This window comes from Lutra lutra, chromosome 2, assembly GCF_902655055.1.
Source record: "Lutra lutra chromosome 2, mLutLut1.2, whole genome shotgun sequence".
In the NCBI taxonomy this organism is placed as follows: Eukaryota; Metazoa; Chordata; class Mammalia; order Carnivora; family Mustelidae; genus Lutra; species Lutra lutra.
The window spans coordinates 55360794-55386953 of NC_062279.1; the positions used below are offsets into that span (position 1 = coordinate 55360794).

The 26160-nt window shown below is 37.5% G+C and overlaps 1 protein-coding gene across 2 annotated transcripts in view; it reads right to left on the minus strand.

Annotated features, from left to right (window-relative positions):
* Positions 1 to 25658, minus strand: part of MTMR9 (myotubularin related protein 9) — a 56830-nt gene extending 31172 nt beyond the window's left edge. The window contains exons 1-4 of one of the 2 annotated variants that reach the window (XM_047717457.1): positions 25542 to 25658; positions 24761 to 25299; positions 11982 to 12090; positions 7934 to 8059 (exon numbers count right to left, since the gene is read on the minus strand). In XM_047717457.1, coding sequence (XP_047573413.1) covers positions 7934 to 8059; positions 11982 to 12090; positions 24761 to 24942 — 417 coding nt within the window. In that variant the 5' untranslated portion in view covers positions 24943 to 25299; positions 25542 to 25658. Of the gene's footprint in view, positions 1 to 7933; positions 8060 to 11981; positions 12091 to 24760; positions 25300 to 25541 lie in introns of those variants that run through there. The other variant, XM_047717458.1, reaches the window with a different exon arrangement.
* Between the last annotated feature and the right edge of the window lie 502 nt (positions 25659 to 26160).

Below are 26160 nucleotides of genomic sequence, written 5' to 3' on the forward strand. Positions count from 1 at the left end.
TACCAGGACACTTTAAGAGCTTGTGACTTTCATTGATTCTGGAGAACTCTCGACCATTACCCATTTGAATAGTGCCTCTCTTCCATTTTCTCTATTATCTTCCTCCTGAACTCCCTTTTAATAAATGCTGGATCTTTTCCCTTTATCATCCCTGCATGTATCTAACTTCTCTATCACCTCCCCCAACTTTCTTGTTTCTCTGCTCTGTACTCCAAGCAATTACTTCAGATCTATATTGCAGATCATTAATTTTGTTTCTCATCAGCTACTTAAACCTTACATTAAGTTTTTTCTCTTTTTAATCAACTTTGAGATTATTTGTATGAAAAATAAACTAGATCCAGTTAGAATGCCCGGTTTCATGAGTCTTGATAGTTGTATACACCCATGAAACTACCACCACAATCAAGATAACAAACATTTCAATCATCTCCCACAAAATCCCATGTGTATTTTTTACAATTTGTATCTTCCCCTCCACATCCCAAACTAGGAAATCACTAATCTGCTTTCAGTCACTATTGGTGTTTATCTAAAAAATCTTTGCCTAATCCAAGATCATAAAGGCTTTTTCCTATGCTGTCCTCGAGAAGTTTTATAATTTTAGCTGTTATTTCATCCATGTATAGGTCTTCCTTACACCATACCACATTCTCTTGATTACTGTAGCTTTATATTAAGTTTTAAGATCAAGGAAAAGGTTGGGATGCCTGGGTGGCTCAGTTGGTTAAGCGGCTGCCTTCGGCTCAGGTCATGATCCCAGCATCCTGGGATGGAGTCCCAGGGCGGGCTCCTTGCTCAGCAGGGAGCCTGCTTGTCTATCTCAGCCTGCCACTCTGCATGTTTTCGCTCTGGCTCTCTCTCTCTGACAAATAAATAAATAAAATCTTAAAAAAAAAAATCAAGGAAAAGGGGTGCCCGGGTGGCTCAGTGGGTTAAAGCCTCTGCCTTCGGCTCAGGTCATGATCCCAGGGTCCTGGGATGGAGCCCCGTATCATATCGGGCTCTCTGCTTGGCAGGGAGCCTGCTTCCCTTCCTCTCTCTCTGCCTGCCTCTCCCCCTACTTGTGATCTCTGTCTGTCAAATAAATAAATAAAATCTTTAAAAATAAATAAATAAATACATAAATAATAAAAATAAAATCAAGGAAAGTAAACCGTTTCTTTTCTTAAAGGTGTTTTGGCTATTCTAGTAACTTTGCAAATCCAATTATATTTTAGGATAGTTCTGTCAGTACCAACCCCAAGATAAAATAGCTATTGGAATTGATAGGCTTTTTATTGAATCTATATATCAATTTGGAGGCAACAGTCATCTTTAAAAAAAATTTTTACTTGTTTATTTGACAGAGAAGGAGAGCACAAGCAGGGGGGAGCAGCAGAGGGAGGGAGAGGGAGAAGCAGGCTCCCATTGCGCAAAGAGTGAGACCTGGTGCTTGATCCCAGAACCCTGGGAACATGACTTGAGCTGAAGGCAGATGCCTAATTGACTGAGCCACCCAGGTGCCCCAGAGACAATTGTCATCTTAATGAGAGGTCAGCAGGGGCGCCTGGGTGGCTCAGTGGGTTAAGCCGCTGCCTTCGGCTCAGGTCATGACCTCAGGGTCCTGGGATTGAGCCCCGCATCGGGCTCTCTGCTCAGCAGGGAGCCTGCTTCCTCCTCTCTCTCTGCCTGCTTGTGATCTCTCTCTGTCAAATAAATAAATAAAATCTTTAAAAAAAAAAAAAAAATGAGAGGTCAGCAAACAATAGCCTACAAGCCAACTCCAGCCTACTGCCAATTTTGTAAGTAAAGTTTTATTGGAACCTAGCACTACCAATTCACTGATGTGTTATCTATTGCTGTTTTCATGCTACAACAGCAGAGTGATGTAGGTGTAACAGAGACTGTATGACCACAAAGCCCAAAATATTACTTTGTGGTCCATTATGTAAGTCAGCCACTAGTGATCTTAACCATACTGTCTTCTAATCCACAAACATGGTATATCTCTCCATTTATTTAGAGATCCTTTAACTTCTCTCTGAAATGTTTTGTGTTTTTCAGTGTAAAGAATCTGTACTTCTTTTGTTAAATTTATTCCCAACTATTTTATTCATTTTCAGATTGCTTGTTGCCAATACAATTAGTTTTGGTATATTAATATTGATCAACCTTGCTAAACTTGTTTATGAGTTCTAAGTATTTCATTGATTTATACTCTTCTTTTTATTATTTCATTCCTTCCAGTTACTTTGCTCTTTTTTCTCCATAGCTTAAGTTGGTGATTTTAGACCTTTTCTCCTTTTTCAATCTAAGCATTTTAAAGCTCTAAGTTTCTCTTTAAACATTGCTTTAGCTGTATTCCACATATTTTATGTTGCATTTTTATTATCATTCAGTTCAAAATATTTTCTAATCTTTATGATTCATTTCTGACTCCTAGGTATTACAAGTATTTTGTTTAATTATAAATATTCTGGGTATTCCTCAATTTATTTTGTTTGTCCCTTCGGTTTTTTATTGTTGTTTTTTCTTTCCCACCAGTACTATTAGATTATTTAATTTTTTAGAATTGCATTTTAATATTTGTATTAAATTTTAAATTACGGCTCTTCCCATTTTTAAAAAAGTGATTGCTCTAGGATGGTGGTTCTCAACCAGGGGTGATTTTGCATGGAGGTAACTTTTGTCAATGTGTGGAGACAACCACAGGCGGGGGGAGGAGAATTCTATTGGCATCTGGTGGTGCCAAAGATGCTGCCAAACATCCTACAATGCACATGACAGATTCTCACAACAAAGAATGTAACTGTAAAAGTATATTTATCCAGTCAGCCACCCCACACCCAGTCACCTTTAACATTATAGTTTCCATATATGTCTACATACACTATAAACACCACAAAGGCAATGATATAATCTTAAATAGTCATGCATATCTAAAAAAATAAAAAAAAATAAAAGCCTATATATTTACCTAGTTATTTAGCATTTATTTGCAATATTCTTCAATAATTCTAAATATTCAAGTTTCCCTTGTATTGTTTCCCTACAGGCCTCTTGGCAATAATTCTTAGTTTCCTTTTATCTGAAAATGTGGTCTCACCTTCCTTTCTTGAAAGATATTTTCACCACATACAAAAATCAAGGTTAGCAGGTTTTGTTCCTTTCAGCACTTTATAGTTTTCTCTTCTGGTCCATGATTTCTGATGAACATCCACACTCATTTGATTGTTGTCTCTGTGTATTTAATGTTTCATTTTTAACTGGCAGCTTTCAAGAACTCCTATTTCTCTTTGACAGGTGACTATGAAGTGCTTATGTATGTTTTCTGTGCATTTATCCTGTCTGGGGCTTGCTGAACTTTTTGAATTTATAGCAATCCTCAAATTTGGAAGTTTTTGAACATAATTTTTTTAAAATATATTTTCTACCTTATTCTCTCTATTCTCTCCTTCTGGTTCTCCAATTACATATATGTTAGACATTCTGATACTGTTACACAGGTCCCTGAGATTGCTTATTTTACTAAAACTTATCCTCTCCCTCTTCTTTCTACAAAGTTAGTTCTATTGCTCTAATTCCAAGTTCATTGGTTCTGTTTTTTGTCATCTCTTCTGCTTTTTAGTTCATTCAATGAATTTTTAATTTCAGATATAATTTTCACAAAGTTCTAAAAGTTCCATTTGATTCTTTTTATATTTTCTATCTCTCTGTTGGTATTTCCTACCTTTTCTTCGGTTTTTAAGCATATTTTCCTTTATGAGAAATTGGACAGTTTTTTTTTTTTTAAAGATTTTATTTATTTATTTGACAGAGAGAGATCACAAGTAGGCAGAGAGACAGGCAGAGAGAGAGGAGGAAGCAGGCTCCCTGCTGAGCAGAGAGCCCGATGTGGGGCTCGATCCCAGGACCCTGGGATCATGACCTGAGCCGAAAGCAGAGGCTTTAACCCACTGAGCCACCCAGGCGCCCCAGAAATTGGACAGTTTTAAGAACTGCTTTAAAGTCCTTCTGTGATGGGAGCCTGGGTGGCTCAGTCAGTCGGGCGTCTGCCTTCGGGTCAGGTCATGATCCTAGTGTCCTGGGATCAAGCCCTGATGTTGGGCTCCCTGCTCAGTGGGGAATTCTGCTTCGGCTTCTTCCTCTCCCTCTGCTCTCCATATCCAGCCCCACCCAGCGCTCCCTTGCACACACTGTATCAAACAAATAAAATCTTTAAAAAAAAAGTTCTTGTGTGATACTTTAAACATTTGAGTGAGTAATCTTGGGGTTGGTACTGCCAACTTTTTCCTTCAGAATGGGTCACAATATTTTAGCTCAATTTTAGATTGTATCCTGCAAATGTTGTGTTGTGGAAACTCCACATTCCGTTATAGTCCTTTGAAGAGACTTAACGTTTTTTGTTTTAGTAGGCAATTAACTTTGTTAGATTTGAATTGCAAACTCCGTTAACACCTGTGGTACAAGGCAGCTCAGCTCTTGGTTCTGACGGATCTCAGTATGCTCCAAGCACACCTCATTCACAATCAGCCACAGGTTCAAGGTTGTATACCACAGAATCAAGGTTCTCCTTCTTTAGCTCTCTGATGCCCCAAGCCATTCACCTGGTTCCTCCTACTAGACAGAAAGTGGGCTTTCTATGGGAATGTTAGCTGTTCCATGTTATCAATGCCACAACTATGCTGACCTCAAGACAAAGTTCCCCAAATAGGAATTTCATTCTGTCATTCACTTTCTCTGCATTTTGACCCCCTCCAAAATATGAAGCTTTCTGCTCAATTACCAGAGCTTTCTGGTGGCAGTTTTTTTGTGTTTTATTTATAGTTTGTCACTGATCTCTGTAGGAGGTCTTCTCAGATAGAGGAGTTATTCGCTCATAAGCAGAATCTTATCACCTTTTTTATATGTAATTTCAAATAGATTGAAAGAGTACAGATATATCATGTATAACTATTTCAACGAAGTACCTGAAATAATCTTTCATGATATCCTAGAATAAAACCATGCTTCAAGTAGGAGAAACTCTAGAGATCATTTTTGTTCAACACTTTCATTTTGTAGACATGGAAACTAAGTTCCAAAAAGTCAAGCTGCCAGTAACATATCTGGGATGCAACATAAGATATCCTGATAGCTAGTTTTAGTACTGTCAATACCACACATCTCTTTTAGACATAATAACGAAGTAGGGACTGGCTAATATTTTAATTAAAAAGTTTTCAGATGAAAAAAAAAACAAAAAACAAACAAACAAAAAACCTTACTCAAAGAATACTGATTAAGTGGCAGGGATGTAACCCAGCAGAGGACTTCTAACGATATATAGAAGGCTTTACTACCCTTTTGACCCATCCCGAATAAATTCACACCTACATTCATTCACTCAACTAATATTTACCCTTTGCCTATCATGTGCTAGCAATACAATAGGAAACCAGAATGATAATGGTTCCAGCCCTTGTAAAGTTTATAATCTAGCAGCTTATATTCTAGACCAGGAAAGAGACAACAAAAAATGAATAAGAAGTTTTGCATACTGCTGACTCTCTCCTACTTGAAACTCACTCATCCCTTGGATTTTCCTCCATTCACCTCTTAAATGGTTCAATCCTTGTCATCCTTTTTACTTTAGATGCTTTCCTTAGGCAATCTCAGTCTCTCCTCATGGTTTCCAAAGAGTATTTGCTGATTACCCTCAGTTTTTCATTTTTAACAAGGACCTCTCAAATAAGCTCCAGACTCTCTCTCATATATATTCAATGATGTACCATACAGGCTCTTTGAACTGCCATCCCCCAAAATGAACTTAACTCATTCCCTTTAAACACATTTCTCTTTCTGTTTTTCTCTTCTCAATGGTATCATCCTAGATGCTACTGCCTGTTTTACCTTTCACCTCCAGTGAGTGGGTCACCAATACCTTTTAATTCTACTTTCTGAATCTTTCTACACTAAATCCAACCATCTTCTGTATATCTTTACAGAGGCTTTTTCAAGCAGTTTCTTAGCATTTTGCAACAGAATTGATTTTCAATAACACAAATCTAATGTCATTCTCCTTGTGCCTTGTGGATACTTTTGTCAGCACTTATTTCATTGTACTTGATTAGTTAAATAACTGTTAGACTTTCATCAAGTAGAAGGAAGGAACCATGCTTTGCTCATCTTAAATTTCCATCATCTAATAATAGTAACTAAATACCTCAAACAAGGCATTAAAGATGTTCTCATTAAATCTGTGGATTATAAAATTTGCAGGAAAATACCAGAACTTCAAATATACAAACAACTTAAATAATTAGCTAAGCCAAAAAGAAAATGCCTACTTGGAAAAGTATTGAACCTAAATAAAAATTAGTAAGTAAATACAATAACAAAACATAGGGTAGATCCCTTAGTAACACATATGAGAAAATGTATAAATTTTAGTTTATTTCATTATTAACTTAATTCTCAAAAAAGCTAATACAACTTTAAGCTGCCTTAAAGCATCAGTAATAGTTCCAATCTATACCAAGTGGTATGGGTACTATATTTTAAGAGTATAAATGATAAAACTGAAGGCTCTGATGGGACAAGCAACCAGGACGGTATACGGCCCTGAGGCCACCATTATCAGAAAAAGTTGAAGTAAATACTGATATTTAATCTGCAGGAAAGAAAACTTAATGGGGACATAAGAGTTCCTAATTTGAAGAAGAGTTCATAGTAGAGGAATGAGATAAATTAAATGACACAAGGTAATATCAGAAACATTGGCTCTATGCACAGGGAAACAGAGATCAGCTAAGAATTAGAGCTATCCCCAAATGGGACACCATTGTGTTTTTGCAAATTCTCCCACACTATGATTTCAAGCAGAGGCTAAATGACCACATCATGGATGTTTTTAGCATAGGGGATTTCTGCACAGAACAGGAGACTGATTTGAATGTTGACCTGAAGAATGTAGACTTAGACTGGTTCACTTATGGCACCTAACTCCAAGGTAAATCATGGGTAAGTCCTTCATACAGATAGTGTTGGCTACCCAAACAAATCATCCAGAATTCTCCCTTCCTGATCACTACGTGACTGCCATTTTCCACCTAGGAAATAATTAAGGATTCCTCTAAGCTAACTGTTGGTGGTAGGTGATTACAGCAAAAAAGTATCATGCATTTAAGAATGTTTACTCTGCAGTTTTTAATGCAATAAAAACACTAAATATAAATGTAAATACAGGTAGGTATCCGTGAACTACATAAACATGCCCATACAATAAAAAAGTGACCTTCTGTTCCTTTATTACTTTGCTGACATGTACATCTTTATTCTTTAAGTTACATAGTCCCCTGGTCCTTACTTCTTGACCACCACCCCCACCATACCAGGGCCCATTTACATAAGTGTGATGGAAGAAGAAAGAAGTAAAATTGTGAAGAATGAGAAAGAAAACCTGGTTCTAGTGACGTGGTCATAATAGCCCAAATTATAAAAACATAAAAATTATCCCCCGGAAAAAATTGATCTACGTTTCTCTAATGCTGTCTTAGGCACACAGCAGGTTCAACAGACTTTTTGGGATGGCTCAGAACCTAATTACTACATATAAAGTTGTTTCTATGGGGACGCTCTTAAAACAATCAACAATGAACTCAAAACAGGTCAAGACTATCTTCTTGAAGATCTTAATGTTTTACCAATATCATTCGCAAAATTAAAAAAAGTAACATCTGGGATCCAGCCGAAATCCACTAGAAGAAAAATCCCTGGAGCTGCAGAATTGAAAACAAGCTGTACAAATCTCTGAATGGCAGAAGCTTCAGTACTAACAGCTAACAGAAATTTCTTTCAGGCATGGATAAGCAAACACCACCTTATTAGTCGTCAAAAGGAAGGGATCATTTCACAAGTAAAGTACTGGGTTATTTCTCGTTACACATAAGTTGTCTCAAACATTACTCACAGCAGAAGAGTAGAGTTCAAACTCTTGCTCAGGAAGGAAAGAATGCCAGCCATCTTCCATCACTTCAAACATGGGCCGATAAAAGAAAGGGTACATCAGAGTGATAGAGTCCAGGGTAGACAATGCCTAGAGCATAAAAAGGAAACAAAAGAAAGAGAAAGGAACTTACCGCAATTTGAAACACCTTCTAACTACCAAATCGGTATGAAATAAATACAGTCTAATAAGGATGCACACCCCATCTACTTCTCCAACACTGTATTTACCACTAGACACAATTATAGCTTACTGAAGCTGATTTCCATACTTTCAGCATCTAACAAGGTACTTGGCACATAGCATATGCTCAGTTAACATTTCGTGAATGAACACAAGAACAAAAAAAGTGTGCACACCTATTCCAGAAGAAAAATTAAATAACTTTTTTTTAAAAACATTTTATTTATTTATTTGACAGAGAGAGATCACAAGTAGACGGAGAGGCAGGCAGAGAGAGAGAGAGAGAGAGGGAAGCAGGCTCCCTGCTGAGCTGAGAGCCCAATGCGGGTCTCGATCCCAGGACCCTGAGATCATGACCTGAGCCGAAGGCAGCGGCTTAACCCACTGAGCCACCCAGGTGCCCCTAAATAACTTCTTTTGATACCACTTAACAAAGCCTAATAAAAAAGGTCCAAATATTTCTAGGGATCAGGAAAAAAACAGGATCTGGTTAGAAAAAAGGCCTTGGCTCAAAATTCAGATATCGAGTATATCAACACATGTACATTATTTAAAAATCAGTGTCTGTTACCATAAATAAAGATGTTACAGCTTGGTGGCCATGTATATTATCTTTATGTTACAGTGACCCAATCTCAAGCTGGGGCAATAACTCTGTAGTTCTCAAATGAGCCTATAATCATCTGAAACACTTGAATTCTGGATAACACCACTAGGAAAACCTGACTAAATGGGAGGAACAGACAGATGGGACATCCTCCATCACCTGGCAGTTTCAACCTTCTGACAGGGGACTTATAAAAAACACTTCTACGGCTGGGGAAAAAAGGTACCAAAATCAATTAGCATAATTCAAATTACAGTAATTATGGAGACACTTACCCAGGAGCCCAACATCATGCTAGTTCCCCAAAACTCTCAGAATAAAGCTACCTTCCTCTAGGTCACAGAAAGACCAGATTCACAAAAGAATGGGCCCAAGACTTAAAAGCAGATTAGACATGTAGTTTAGCAGTTTAACAAAACATCTTCATCCAATGTTATTCTTTCATCTGCCCATAAATCATGACACTTTTCCCCCAGAGCTCATAATACAGAAAATATGGAGAAGCATGGCTATATAATCCACTATCCACTTCTATACAGTCTGTGGCTGCCAATCACACTAAACTGACCACTAAATTGCCAATCACACTAAACTATGTCACATGTGACCTAGGCCAGAGCTGCCGTTGTTCAGTACAAACATTACTGTTTCACTTTTTAAAAATTTTGTTTTTAAGATATTCTTTGCAATATTTTTTAAAAATTTCATCTTTATGGAGGTAAAACTGGCAAATAAAACTAAGATTCAAAATGATGATATGATACATTGTGAAAGGACACCCCCCTGGAGTTAATTAACATATCCATCTTCTCACATATTTGCCTTTTGTTGAAAACATTTAAGTTCTACTCTCTTAGAAAATTTCAATTATACAATAATATAGTTTTGTTGACTATAGTTACCATGCTTTACATTTGATCCTAAGACATTATTCATCTTATAACTGTACGTTTGTAACTTTTACCAACCTCTCATCTCCCTCAGCCCCTAGCAACCACTTTTCCACTCTCTGTTTCTCTAAGTTTTTTTAGTATTTAGGATTCCACATATAAGCAGTAACATGCAATATTTGTCTTTTTCTTTCTGGTTTATTTCACTTAGCATAATGCCCTCCAGTTTCACCCTTGTTGTCACAAATATCAGGATTACTGTTTTCTATGGCTGAATAATATTCCATTGATATACAGATAAATATCATATTTTCTTTATCCATTCATCTGCTGACAGATACTTAAGCTATTTCCATATTTTGGTTATTATGAATAATGCTGCAATGATCATGGGAGTAAAGATAGCTCTTTGAGATGATTTTGTTTTCTTTGGATATATATCCAGAAGTGGGACTGGTGGGTCATACAGTAGTTCCACTTTTAATTTCTTGAGAAACCTCCATACTGTTTTCCATAGTGGCTGGTACAACCACAATTTTAAATGCAAATCAACAGCCACTTTAGTAGGTAATAAGCACTCATATTCTGACTTGTGATCACATATTATGTCACTAGGACTTTTCCTTTAAACACATTAATGCTGAAAGAACTGAAAACATTTCAATTCCAAAAGACAGTGGAAACTACACAGAAAAAAGCTTCATTAGGCTTCCTGCTACATTTTAGAAAACTGAGCACTTGCCAGTTAGTCTTCCAATGGGATTCTATTTGTGGCAGCAGAATATATTAGGGTATATGGATACTTGATTAGAAAGACTAGCTCAACTGTTTTATATAAGAAATTCACTTGTTACTACCAAGTTTTGTCAAGATGTATAGGGAAGGCGGGAAGGAATTGGATACCAGGAAAAGGCAAGAGACGAAGTTTACAACGTATATTTACTATGTTGTAAAATAATTAATAGATCATTCACTTTCTGAGGTCAAGAGTTTCTACAATACTCAGTTTCTAAAGTACATTAGGTACTAGATACAGCCAATTAAACAACTGATTAGTGTCAGATGCTAACAAAACTAAGTAAATGCAATCAGAAAGTGGGTAACAGGCTTTGCCCTATATTTCCTTTACCATTATCCTTCACCATATGCAACTTCACTAACATCCACCAACCAGCTATATTGTAAGTTTTATATAAAAGGGATAAGAAGAAAAATGTAGACTGATTAGTGAAAATCCAAACCCACAACAGAAAAAAAAAAAAAAAAAGCTCAAATGAAATGGGTCAGTAGTATTCCCCTGCCCAAAGAGCAGGACAGTGTTTCAATTTAATAGCCTAGAAACCACAGAGTGTATTCCTTACCCATGTTCACAAATTTGGCCAAATCAACGTTACTACATCACTTCCAAACGACAAGATAAGCAAGACAAATAGTTCAGCTCATCTTCCCATTTCCTCTAAGTAAAATTTAGCAAAGGCAGAAAGTAAACCAGTTCCATGCCATTTTTCTCAGCACGACAGTTTTTATTTCTCTATTCTTGTTTAAAAAAGCAAACAAGATCCTAATTACAGATTTTTAAACCTTCCTGTCTCCTTTTAGTAGTTAAGCCAATAGCATTCGTTCTGGATACAAAGACCAGATTAGTCACTCAAAGACCAAAGGGGGGAAAAAGTTGATGTGTCTATAATTGTCTAGAAATACTATAAACAAAAAGTTAATTGCTGTAATTTAGTTACAATGATTTAAAACAAGTCAATTTAAAATTTGAGTGTAAACCAAAATAGTTAGTTTGAATGGGTAAGAAAATGGTGTGAGCTCTTCCATTTAAATATTAAATTATCCAAGCAAAATATCTATTATTTGTTATTTAAACAGATACTCAATACTGTTGTTACAAATATAAAACAAACACGCTGTCTTAAGCAAACATGACATAGGGAAAATTAAGACTTACTAAAGACAAACAAAAGACTATAATCATTGGTGATAATCACCTGCTTTATAAAAGAAGTTACTTTTTAGAAAAACCTTATAATATATACACACAGTGGAGTATTATTGAGTCTTAAAAGAGAAGGAAATCCCGTCAAATGCTACAAGTGAACCTGGAGGAATAAGTCACACTAAAAACTATTAAAAGTCAATAAAATCTTATTACATTCTTATAACAATGAATCAGGGTGAGGCTTTTCCTGTCAATTTTCAATATGTGAATCACAGAATATGACCAACTATCTACTAAAAAAAACACAAGAGCCACACTGAGTCAGAATATAAGGTTCTTTTTTTATTACTATTTATTTTCATCAGATTTTGCCTCTGAAATATTTACCTCAATGGAACTGGCTATATTCAAACATTCTTCCATTCCAGGAATATCCAACTGAATTATTCGAAAATCTTTACATTTTATGATGATGGTACCCAGTGGTCCCACAAATCTGTAAAAAATTACAAATTATGCTTAAGAACATATATTTCTATCTTTAAACATACGACTATCTCCTTAAAAAGAGAATGTAGTTGTAATTACCATCTATATTCAACTTTCTTCTCCCAAATTAGTCTAATTAAGGAAGAGTCAGGACTGTATATTAAAAAATGTGAGCCATAAATTATTTAAATACATGTACTTAAAATTTTCTGAATTCATAAACTAATTAGTACTAGGCCAATTCACTTAATGAAGATTATTTGGGGCCTTACTTCAAAGAATAGAGAAAAAAAGATCTGTAATTAATATGTTAAATGTTTATAGAGCATAGGAAAACACTTTCAGATTTTACTTACTTCCAAGCTTGTAGTAGTTGATTTTAAATATAAGTATCTCTTATTCAGTCTTTATTTATTTATTTATTTATTTATTTATTTATTTTTTAAAGATTTTATTTATTTATTTGACAGAGAGAGATCACAAGTAGGCAGAGAGGCAGGCAGAGAGAGAGGAAGGGAAGCAGGCTCCCCGCTGAGCAGAAAGCCTGACACGGGACTCCATCCCAGGACCCTGAGATCATGACCTGAGCCGAAGGCAGTGGCTTAACCCACTGAGCCACCCAGGCGCCCTCTTATTCAGTCTTTAAAAACTATTAACTTACATTATATATTCTAAATGCCATATGTACTCATAACTTTTGTATCAGTAAATTTTGTACAAATATAATTTTACCTTGATTGCAATTTTTGTCTTCTTTTTATTATTGTTGTTTTGTTTTGTATTTGCTGACAGCTCTGAGTTTTCTTGTGCTTTGCCACTGGTTGGCCCCTTTCTTTTCCATTAATACCTCTGAGTATTCCCTAAACTAGGAATTCTTAGATTGACCAAATACTATTCATTCTACTTACATTTTGCCCAGTTTAGAAAGGCAATTCCCTCAGGTACTCTTCCTGAGCTCCATCTCAACTGTAAGCATCCCTATGCCTCACATCACTGCATTGTTAATTTGGACAGGCAAACATTATCAGCACAGGTCAAATCCTACTAAAGGTAATTCTACCAGACATCTACAACCTATCAACACACTGAAATGCCTCTTATCAAATTTATTTGGAAAACTCACACTCTTGGCACTTCTACTTCCAGCAAAGGTATGACAGGAACCATATTTACCCTCCCACCTGAAACAACCAAAATAACTGGACAAAATATATGAAAGAACTATCTTCAAGACACTGGACACCAAGCAACAAAGAACAGATATCTCTGGGAGATGGGAAAAAAGGTGAATCCTACAATTACCCCAGTTTACAGTTTTGAGAGTTTCCAAGCTACAGAAGAGGGAACATGGGTGAAACTGACAGTCTGAGGAAAGCATCTATATTAGAAAGAAAGTTTCATATTAGTGACTTCAGATTCTACTACACTAAAAAAAGAAGAGCAAGTCAAATTCAAAGAAGACATTAAATAAAGATCAGAACCAAAATTGATGAAGCAGAAAAAAGAAAATTATAGGGAATAATAAAAGCAATGATGATTGCTTGAAAATAATAAAAGCAATAAACCACTAGCCAAAGTGATCAGGAAAAAAAAAAGTCAGTCTCAATTTACCAATATCAGAAATGAGAGAAATAAGAATCACTACAGACTGTATAGTATTAAAAGGATAAGGAAATACTAGGAACAACTTTATGCCAATAAATTCAACAAGGTAAATGACATGGACCAATTCCTCAGAAGACACAAACTCAAGAAGAACATAATTAGTTCTATAGCTATTAAATAAACCAATTTTCATGAAAATCTTCCCCACCAGAAAACCCTCCAGGCCTAAGTGGCTTACTGATGAATTCTATAAAACATTTTAGGAAAATATAATATCAATTCAAGACAAAGTCTTTCAGAAAGTTGAAGAAGAGACAATTATTTATCAACTCATTCCATGGGGAAGCATTACCCTAATATAAAAAACAAACAAAGACATAAGAAAACTATAGACCAATATCCCTCAGGAACACAGATGCAAAATTTCTAATCAAAATATTAGCAAATTAAATCCAGTAATACATAAAAAGGGTAATACATCATAAACAGTTGGGGTTTATCATTTGAAAATCAAAGCAATTTATCATATCGCCAAACCGAAAAAGTAAAACTATATAGACGAACATCACAATAGATACTGAAAAAGCATTTGGCAAAATTCAACATCTATTCCTGATCTTAAAAAACAAAAACAAAAAACCCCCACTCTCAGCAAACCAGGAACAGAAGGAAACATCTTCAACCTGATAATAGCATTTACCAAAAGAAAACAAAACCAAAAACAACAAAACAAACCTACCACTAATCACAGACTTAATGGTGAAAGACTAAATACTTTTTCACTAGTATCAGGAATAACAGAGATGTTCACTCTCACTGCTTCCATTCAACATTGTACTGATAGTTAATAGCCAGTGCAATGAGGCAAGAAATAAATGGTACCCAAATTGGAAAAGAAGAAATAAAACTGTCTTTAGTGGCAGATGACATGACTGCCTATTTAGAAAAGCTAATGAAAAATACAAAAAAAAACTACTGGAATTAAAAAGTGAGGTTAGTAAGGTTGCTGGATACAAATTCAGTACACAAAAATCAATAGTATTTCTATATACTATTTCAACAATTGTTTAAAATATTCAGGACTTGGTTTTTATTTAGGATGACAGAGCTGACAGATCAGGAGACGACTGTCATTGGAAAGATAGTTTGTGAGTCACAGTTCTCAAAAGGAGGGGGCACGCCATGTCATGCAGGGTGTCAGGAGGCAGATAGTGCAAGAGGAAAGCATGGGCCAGAACTTTTACTGTAAGTTTTCACAGAAAGGAATGGGAAAGGCAGCTGAGCAAGTTTAGGATTAGGTAGTTTGAATAATTCTGTCAGGCTTTGGGTTATACAGATGATTCTTAGTTGTCTGTACCTGGCCCTGGAATAATGCAGGAGAGGAGAAAATAGTAGTCCTGAGCGCAGAAGCCTGATATGAGGAGGCAGATAAGGTTCCGGACTCCAGATTGGTTGGTGTGCTTGCAGGCAAGTTTCCAGCTATTTGGAGTAAATAGCTAACTCTGAGAGGGGATAGTCCCTCTCCAGGTCTGCAAGGCCTGAAGACTTCTATGGCAATAAATAATTAATACAAAAAGCAGTTAGAAATTGAAATTTTAAAAATACCATTTGAAAGAGCATCCAAAAATGTGTAATAAATGGGGAAAATGGGGGAAATCTGTCAAAAGATGTCTGAAATCTGTAAGTGAAAACTAAAACATACTGTTGAAAGATATCAAACACCTAAATAAAATGAACGGAGAAATATACTTTGTTCATGGGACAGAAGACTTAAAGATATCAGATGTCAATTTTGAACAAATTCATTTATCAACAGATTCAACACAATTCCAATAAAAATCACATAGGCTTTATTTATTTACTTATTTATTTTTAGAAATTAACAACCTGATTCTAAAATTCATACAGAAATGCAAATGACCTTAAATAGAGAGAAAAAATTTTAATAAGAACATTCCTAGATAGCTAACACTACATAATTTCAACTTACTATGAAGCCACTGTAGGGGCACCTGGGTGGCTCAGTTAGTTAAGCACCTGACTCAATTTTGGCTCAGGTCATGATCTCAGTTTATGAAATCAAACCAAGTCAGGCTCTGTGCTCAGCGGGGTGTCTGCTTTTCTCCCTCTACCCCTCCCCACCTTCACGTGCACGTGCGCACATTCTCTCTCTCTCTCTCTCTAAATAAATAAATAAATAAATATTTTTTAAAAACCTACTGTAATTAAGACTGTGGTAATGTAATACACCAAGATAAACAGATCAATGGGACAGAAAAGAATCTAGAAATATATGGACAAAGGTGCAAAGATGATTTATTGAAGAAGAGGTAAAACAATCAGATATCCATATGCAATATACATACATACATATATGCATACTATAAACCATATATAAAAACTAACTCAAAATGGATCATATACCTGAAGATAAAACCTAGAACTATAAAACTGATGGAAGAAAATATGAGCAAAAATCTTTGTGACCTTAGGTTAGGCAAAGATTTCTAAGTTAAGACACCACAACCCCAATCTATAAAAAGAACTAATAAATTGGGCTTCTTCAGAATTTAAATTATTTACTCTTTGAAAGACACTGTTAAAGAGAATGAAAAGGCAAACCAAAGACTGACAGAAAATATTTGCAAATCTTATTTGATAAAAGACTTGTATCTAGAATATATTTAAAAACAAAACAAAACAAGGGGCGCCTGGGTGGCTCAGTGGGTTAAGCCTCTGCCTTCAGCTCAGGTCATGATCTAGGGTCCTGGGATCGAGCCCCGCATCCGGCTCTCTGCTCAGCAGGGAGGCTGCTTCCCACCCCCCTGCCTGCCTCTCTGCCTACTTATGATCTCTGTCTGTCAAATAAATAAATAAAATCTTTAAAACAAAACAAAACAAAAAAAACAAAACGCTCAAAACTCAATAAAGGAAAGTATTTTGGAAAGATCGTGGAGTAGGAAGCACCAAGAATCTGTCTCCCCATCTAGACAACAATTTCACTGGCATGATCTGCTTGATGTGACTATTGTGACTCTAGGGTCTATTAAGGCTTGCAGCTCCCAGGGACTTGAATGACAAATTCTGGATAAATTCAGCTCTTAGCAAACTAGCAGCTACACACCCTAGCTATGTGATGGGCAGCTATGCACATGTTCCTGGAGCAGCCCATGCACAGCCTGAGGAAGCCAAGCTGGGCAAAGACACTGTCTACTAAGCATCAGAGAAAAAAGATCCTGTCCTCCAGCTGTCAGGTATTTGTGCTCTGACTGCTGATTACTGCTTCTGATCACAGCCATGCAAAGGCCAGCAGCCATTATTGTTGTGCCTCTCCCTACTGTAAGTTTGTCCCCCAAAAGTAACTTCCAGGGAATTTAAAGGCCGGTCCTCTTTCCCCTCCCAATCCTCATTTCATATTTCGCTTTTCTCCTTTCAAAAGACAGACATTAAAGATTAGGACATTCAAAAATAATTACATATATCAGGTAAATGCCCAGGGAAAAGCTCAGAAAAGAGCTACTAGATAACCTTAAATTTATACTTGAGGCTGATCCCTGGCATAGAAAAAACTTATAACAACAATAATAATTATAAGTAAATAACTATTATTAGAAAACAAACAAACAAAAACAGCAAACCCTGGAGAAGGGGAAGAATCTGATTTCCAGAGTCAGTCACCTTGTTATTAGATCAAATGTCCAGTGTTCAACAACAAAAAATCACATGGCATACAAATAAGAAAGTATGGGCCACTCAAAGGAGAAAAGTACATCAACTGAAACTTTCCCTGAAAAAGACAATGGCAGATTTACTCGATAATGATTTTAAAACAACGGTCTTAAAGATGCTCAAAGAACTAAAGGAAGATGTGGAGAAAGTCAAGAATATGCTGTGTGAACAAAATGGAAATATCAATAAAAAGAGAAAACCTCAAAGAACCCCTCTCCCCCAAATGCTGGAGATGAAAAGTGCAAGAACTGAAATGAAAAATTCACTAGTGGGATTCAAAGGTAGATGTGAGCAGGCAGAAGAAAAATTGGTGAACCTGAAGATAAAATAGAAATTATCAGGTCTGAGGAACAGAAAGAGAAGAGATTGAAAAAAAGTGAATAGAATCTAAGGACCTGTGGGATACCTACAAGAGAACCAACATACACACTGCAGGAGTCCCAGAAAGAGAAGAAAAAGGGACAGAGAGAATACCTGAAGAAATAATGGTGGATAAATTCCCCAATCTGATGAAAGACATGAATATAAACATCCAAGAAACTCAACAAACTCCATGTAAGATAAACTCAGAGAATCACACCAAAATGCATTTTAATCAAACTTTCAAAAAACAAAGAGAAAATCTTGAAAGCAGCAAGAGGGAAACAAATTGTCACATACAACAAGGAAGCCACAATAAAATAATGAATAGATTTTGCATCAGAAACTTTGAAGGCCAGAAAACAGGCAGCTTATATGTTCAAAGTGTTTTATAAAAAAAGAAAAAAAAGCCATCAACTAAGAATACTATATCCAGCAAAAGTGTCCTTCAAAAGTAATGGAGAAATTAAGACATTCCTAGATAATCAAAAGTTGAGGGACTCATGAGCACTACAAGAAATGCTCAAGGGAGTCCCACAAGTTTAAATGAAAAGACACTAGGCAGTAATTTGAAGCTATATAAAGAAATAAAGATCTCAGTAAAGGTAAATACATGGGTTGTTATAAAACCTAATATTATTGTAACAATGTTTTGTAACTGTGCTTTCTGTTTTCTACACGATTTAACAAATTAATACATTCAAAGAAAAAAATTAGTAGTATAAAAGCTATTATTACTGTATTACTGTAACTTTGGTTTTTAACTCCAAATTTTATTTACTATATAATAAGAGACTATTGCATTTATAAGAATTATTAGTTTATGTTTAGGAGCATAAAATGTATTAAGATGTAATTTTGTGACATTAATAATGAAAAGCAGTAAAGCCAGAGTTATAAAGGAGCAAACTTTTGGTATGTTATTGAACTTAAACTGGTATAAATTCAAATTAGAATGTTATAACTTTAGGATGTTAAATGTAATACCCATAGTAATCACAAATAGCTACAGGATATATATAAAGGTAACCGAGAAAGAAATTTAAACATTTCACTACAAAAAATCAACTACACAAAAAACAGAACATTAAGGGACAAATAGCTATAAGTCATAGAGAAAACAAATAGCACAGTTACATAAGTCCCTACTTATCAATAATAACTTTAAATGTAAATGAATTTAAAAAACTGTCCAGTCAAAAGACAGAGATTGGCAGAATGAATAAAAACATATTAACCGCCTATATGCTGTCTTGAGTCAAGACATTCAAGATCCAAAGACACAAATGGGTTAAAAGTGAAAAGATAGGAAAAAAAATATTTCATGCAAACAGTAACCAAAGACAGCAGGTGCTATACTAATATCAGACAAAATAGTCTTTAAATCAGAAATGGTTACAAGAGACAAGGAAGGACATTATATTCAAATAAAAGATTCAACACAGCAAGCAGATATAACCATTATAAATAATTACACACTTAACTACAGGCAATCAAAATATATGAAGCAAAAACTGACAGAACTGAAGGAAAAAACAGCTCTACAATAACAGTTGGAAACTTTAATACCCATTCACGATAATGGCTAGAACAATCAGACTGAAGATAAATAAGTAAATAGACATTTAACACAATAAACCAACTAGATATAACAAACATATACACATTAGCTACCCAACAACAACAGAATACACATTCATCTCAAGAGCATATGAGACACTTTCTAGGACAGACTATATGTTAGGCCACAAATAAAAATTCCAGATTTAAAAAGATAGATATCTTACAAAGTATCTTCTCTGAACACAAATAAAATTAGAAATCTATAAACAAAAGGAAAACTGAAAAATTCACAAAACTATGGAAATTAACAATGCACTACTAAACAACCTAGGGATCAAAGAAGAAATCACATGGTAAATTAGAAAACGGAGAAAAATGGAAACAAACACATTACAAAACCTATGGGTCACAGAGAAAGCTATACGTGTATGAAACCACTTAAAATATGATGGATCAGTCAAGAATGGTATAGGCATGGTATTAGGAAATGGTATCAAGGAAACTGGCTTGCTACCTAGAAAAAACACTTGAAACAAATGTAGAACCTAAATGAATTAAAGACCTAAAAGTGAAGGGTAAAACTATAAAGCTAACACAGAAGAAAATGTAGATAATATCCTAGTGATCTTGGGATAAGGAAGGACAAACAATAAAGTAAAAAACCCACAAATAATAAATTAAAAAATAATGAATTCTGAATTAAAATTAAGGCCTTCTGCTCAACAAAGACCACCACAGAAAAGTCAACAATTGGTTGAGAGACTACGAGAAGACATCTTCAATGTCTAAATTAAAACCTAGAGAGTATACAAGGAACTGGTGCAAATCAACACTAGAAAGACAACAAACCCAATTTTTAAAAGTGGGTCAAGAAATGCAAGAAAGGAAAAAATATTTAATTGAATTGATAATAAGTCTATACAGAGACACTTAGACTCATCAGTAATTAGAGAAATACAAATTAAAACAATGAGATACTATTCACAATCATCAGACTAGCAAAACTTAAAAAGATAATTATACCAAATGTTGCTAAGAATGTGGTGGAAAGGGATGCCTGGGTGGCTCAGTTGGTTAAGCAGCTGCCTTCGGCTCAGGTCATGATCCCAGCGTCCTGGGGATCGAGTCCCACATCGGGCTCCTTGCTCTGCAGGAAGCCTGCTTCTCCCTCTGCCTCTGCCTGCCATTCTGTCTGCCTGTGCTCGTTCTCTCTCCCTCTCTCTCTCTGATAAGTAAATAAAATCTTAAAAAAGAAAAAAAAAAGAATGTGGTGGAAATAGGGACCATGGTGGGAGGGGCAAAGGTCATTTTGGAAAGTCCTCAGCATTACTTGATGAAGCAAACTAATTTTATGTATCTGCTTTCTGGCTCAGGCCCATCCTGAACACAAGCTCAGAGAAATTCTTGTACAGGACTGTAAGTGGACCCAAACAAGTACATTTTAAGTATGTTGTGATAGCAGGGAGTTAGAAGCTATCTGAAGGGTCAGATAAGTAAAATGTTCTAAACAATTTGGAATTCTGTGCTGCAGTCAGAAGCAGTGAAATGGATGTATGCACAGCAGTATGAAGAGTACTGAATTAATGTTGAGAAATAGAACAAGATCTGCAACATAATCCTACTGAGAGAAATTAAACTTGCCTATGATAGTGCTATATATTTTAAAGGGATATACATATATCCTTATATGTACAGCAACACTTAACATACTTGCCTGAAGCGATTGAGGATGAGGTGGAAAATAGGGGTGAAAATTAGGGCTTGAAGAAGATAAATGTAAAAAAAAAAAAAAAAACAAGAAAACCTTGCGATGAATCTATCATGAAAATGACAAGTTCTCAACTGAATAGGATTAACTCAACTTTCTATATCTGGGGTCCATGAAAAGAAAAACATACAATTGTAAAACTTAATAAAACCTTGTCAGCTGAAAGGATCTAATAAAATTGTACATACAGTGCACATGAGAGCATTTGATGAGCTTGTAAAGCATCTCAAACATAAGTTACTACTAGATATGAGAAGGGTTGTCGTCCTCCGTGTGATAGAATTGAGAGGTTCAGAGAGGTTAAGTGGCTTGCCTAAGGACACCTGGGTAACAAGAGACAGATCTAAAGGAGTCATCCTCAATACCGTGCTTCCTCTCACATCCCCTTTACAATTCACTAACAATGCATGGCAGCTCAACCTTCAAAACACATCCCAAACCTGACCTCTTCTACTCTTAAGTCACCATCACCTTCTCCCTGAACTACTCAACAGTCCCCTAACTGGGCCTGCTGCTTCTGCGGGATTGCCACTCTGCAATCCGTCTTCTGCCAGTGGCTAGAACCAGCTTCTAAAAAGTCTATCAGCTCTTACTTCCTTGTTTTCAACTCTCCAAAGAGCTTCCTTTGAAAACCATCACAATGGCAAAGAAAGTCTGAGCCACCTGCCCCCGCTTATCCCTCCAACCAGCTTCTGCACACCCCTAGCCTCTGCCCTTGCTCACTGCCCTCCAGACACACTGGCCTCTTCGTTCTTCCCAGTACATGCCAGGCCCATTCCAGTCTTCACAATGGCTGTTCCCTCTGGCTGGAATGCTTTCTTCTGATATTCACATTGCTAGCTTCCCCTCTTCCTTCAGATATCATTCATTTGTTCATTTATTTTTAAAGATTTTATTTATTTATTTGACAGAGAGTGAGTAAACGAAAGAGAGCATAGGCAGGGGGAGTGGCACGCAGAGGGAGAAGCAGGATCCCCACGGAGCAGGCTCCCCAATGTGGGGCTTGATCCCAGAACCCTAGGATCATGACCTGAGCGGAAGGCAGATGCTTCATTTGAGCCATCCGGGTGTCCTGGATATCATTCATTTAAATGTCACTTATCTTTTCTGAAATCCCTTCTAAGAACACTGCCTCCTGGTCTTCTCTATCCTCCCATCTTCCTCTATTTTCCCTCCTGGCACCTACAACCTGATGTTGTTATTTACCTATTTGTCGATTTATTTGACTATCTATCCCCTCCACTAGTACACAAGCTCTTTGACCTCCTTAGTCACCACTATACCTGCAGAGCCCAGATGCTGCTAAGCACATAGAAGACAGACGGAAGTATTTCTTGAGAGCAATAATTAAACTTTAAGCTGACCACCTATCTCATGCTCTTTCCATCACATCATGCTGCTTCTGGGAAAAAGAGACGTATATACAGTTTGTCATTTCTCCCCTAACAGATTAAAAGGTCATGTTTTATATACTTTTTTAAGCCCTACCAGGCTTAGCATATAGTAAATGCTGGGTAAGTATGAAATGAAAGCGTGAAAAGCAACCATGAAATAAGAAAAAGAGAAAAGGAGTTGGTGGTATGGAGAAACTCTAATTTGTATTCTGTGACATCACTGATCATTTGGGGGTTAATCCGTCTTATACTTGCTATATGCCTATCTGCCCAAGTTAGGAGTTTTGAAAGAGATAAAAATTAACCAAATATAAGTCCTGGCTTCAAGGACCTAATATATATGTAAATATTAAAATACAAATTTTAATATATACTTATTAAAGAAGTATAATTAAAGAGTTATAGGATTTCAAGGTGAGGAGAATTACTTCTAGTTGTGGAAATTATCAGAAGAACCCACAAAAGAGAGGACAGTTAAAATGGTTATACTACATATTGATAAATGAGTAGCAACTGGATGATAGCTTATGAACTAAAAGATAAGAACTATACTTTATTCATCCTGGTGTTTTACATGCCTTACAAAAATGTTGAGAATATAACGACATTAAATACATCTTCAACAAACTTGGGAGGAACAAGGCATTCCAGGCAGAAGGAAGAGCATTGGTAAGATACAGACAGGAGAATGCAGGACATAGTGAGCAAAAATAAAAAAGTGAGGATTGGCTAATAGAAAGGGTTCATGAGGGGCACCTGGGGGACTCAGTTAAGCGTCCGCCTTGGGCTCAAGTCAGGATCCTAGGACGATCCCCGGGTCCTGGGATCTGCCCAGTATCTGGCTCCTTGCTCAGTGGGGAGCCTACTTCTCCCTCTCCCTTTGCACCCCTCACCCCCACTTGTGCTCTCTTTCAAATAAATAAATAAAAATCCTAAAAAAGAAAAAAAAAAGATTCATGAAAGGGAATGGCAAGCAGTAAGGTGGAAAAAATAAGTTAGGGTCAGACATGGAGTAACATGAATGACATAGTAGAAGGTTTATACTCTATTCTGCAGGCCAGGAGAGACCAGTGAACACTTTTACACAGGACAAGGTGATCTGAGGAGTCTAGTAGGAGCCCTCCGCATGAAAAAATAAATAAATCTGTCATCAATTCATCCATACTGTTTCCAATATTACCACTGGTAAATACTTTCTTTTAAGGCATAACCTCCCTAGGAATCTTCTTACTATCCAAATTCTCCTGAGGCATAATTTTAAAAAAGCTGTTGTCATTCTTTTTTTTTTTTTAAGATTTTATTTACTTATTTGACACAGAGAGATCACAAGTAGACAGGTAGATGAAGAGAGAGAGGGAAGCAGGCTCCCCGCTGAGCAGAGAGCCTGATGCAGGGCTCGATCCCAGGACCCTAAGACCATGACCTGAGCTGAAGGCAGAGGCTTAACCCACTGAGCCACCCAGGCGCCCCTGTTGTCATTCATTTATACTTTAGCGTCAACTGGGTAATCAATTCACCTTCTCCTGGTTAGAGTTAAGTTCACAGAGCCATTGGGGAAATAAGAATTTTGACTCAGAAGTATAACTTTTTGACTCTGAGACACCACCTTGGAAAGACAGTCTGGAGTGGGGGGTGGGGGGAAGAGGTTAACTATTAATACCTTTGTTTAAGAGCCAGTTCTGTTTTTGTCCCCCCCCCAAGTAGAACTTAGTAAGGATAAAGAGTCTCCCATAGTAGGAAGTATTTAATTGATGATCCTGAAGGTAAGAAATAAGAAATATGATAAACCATTTTTGAAGGAAAGAAAAAGTTTTGTGGAATTTAGACACTACATACTAAGTTCTTTGAGTTTTCCTCAAAAGAGGCAAGGAACGGCTTCACCTAAATCATTCAACCACTTTACGGAACTGTGGCGGGCAAGTAATAATCCAAGGAATATGATGGTGCCAAGAACAAATGTTTTTTTTAAAAAGGTTAAAAATTCATCCAAGTGATGTTATGTACCAAAAATGATAATCAGCCTGATAATAACCATACGATAACCCTGGGAATTCCATCCGGATGTAATGGAAATCAAGCATTTCACTGGGATGGATTTCTGCTTCCTAAAATTCATACCCTCAATCTAGGCCGGAGAAGGCTCATTTTGCTGGCGGGCTAGGCGATGGGGCGCAAGGAAAACACTGAACGCGTGGCCTCAGACGTCCACCTAAAAACCCCCGGGTTCCCGACGGAAAGGAGGTAGAATGGGCACTCACCGCTTGTCAATGGCGTCGATGTTTGAATGGAGGAGCCACAGCTCCTCCGTGTTGTCCTGCCGGGAGGACAGGATCAGGTGGTGACCAGTCAGACACAACGTCCCTTCGACGGCGGGATAGAAAGGCCGGTGCAGCACCACATTGTCCACCCGTGGGGTCTTAATTAGCTCCGCAAACTCCATGTCTCCCCGCGGCCGGAGCCACGGGACTCCCCGAGTCTCGAAGGTCCGAGGCGGTCACAGCGCCGCAGGGCTCGGGAGGAGGACGGCCGGGCTCCCGGCAGGCCGGAGGGGCGGGGACGGGGCGGGGAGGACGGGCCCCGCCCTAGGCTCGGGTTCGCGCGGCGAGGCCTGAGGTCACAGTCACTGGCCACGGGAAGAGGAGGGCTGGGGCTGGAGCAGGGCTGGGGCTGGAGCAGGCCCGGGCGTCTCTCTCGAACTCCGGGGGCCCCCAGGCCCAGGTCTCGAGCGAAAAGAAAGCTCCGCGACAGGCCCAGCAGCCGCCGCCGCCACCTGGGGAGCCGGCCTCGGCTGGGCAGGCTGAAGGGAGAAAGAGGAGGCCGCTTTAGGGCCAGTTTCCAACACCGAGCCGCTGGGGACTCCTGGCGGAAGTAGCGGCTGGGAGCCGGAGACTAAAGCAACTCCGGGCGGAAGCGGTGGAGCTCGAAACTCGGAAGACAGGGAAGTCAGAGCCGGAAGTCATTTCCCTTCCGGAAGAGGGTGCTTCCGGAAAAACAGACCTCCAAGGTTTGTGCTCCTACGAGAAAAGAGCCCTTCATTACCTTCATGCCCACCGCCGTACTTCCCACCGACTCCAAATAGTCGATATCAGAAGAGGCCGGGGAAGATGGAACGACGAGAAAAGGTCTTTGTCTGCCTCCCTGCACTTGAGTAGTTATCCCCACTCCAAGGGCTCTTCACAGCGTGGGGCTGTCGTAAATTGTGAGATGACAAGTGTGGGATCGAATGAATGATTGTGACCGTAGAGAATCCTCCAGGTGTAAGGGAGAAACCCAGGTCTCAGCACTACAGTCCCAGAGAGCGCCGCGCCAAGGTTCTGTGACCTTGAGCAAGGAAAAGGAAAAGCATGCAAACCCTTATGAGAGAGACCTAGGAAGAAATAACATACAGTGCACAGAAGAGGCAAAGATTAATCCTGCCTAGTGAGGAAGCTCAAGTGACTTGCTACAGCAATCTGTAGCAGAGATGGACTTCAATCTAAATCTATGAAATCAAGGTATCAGGGCTTTGACACCACCACACAGCCTCTCCATTAGAAACAGTGCCACTGAACTCCCAGATGCCTAAATTATGTCAGAAATTTTCCTAAATAAGTTCCCTTTGCTTAGTGCTCTCCACTAAACTATTTTTCATTGTAAAATAGAGAATTAGAGGGGAAAT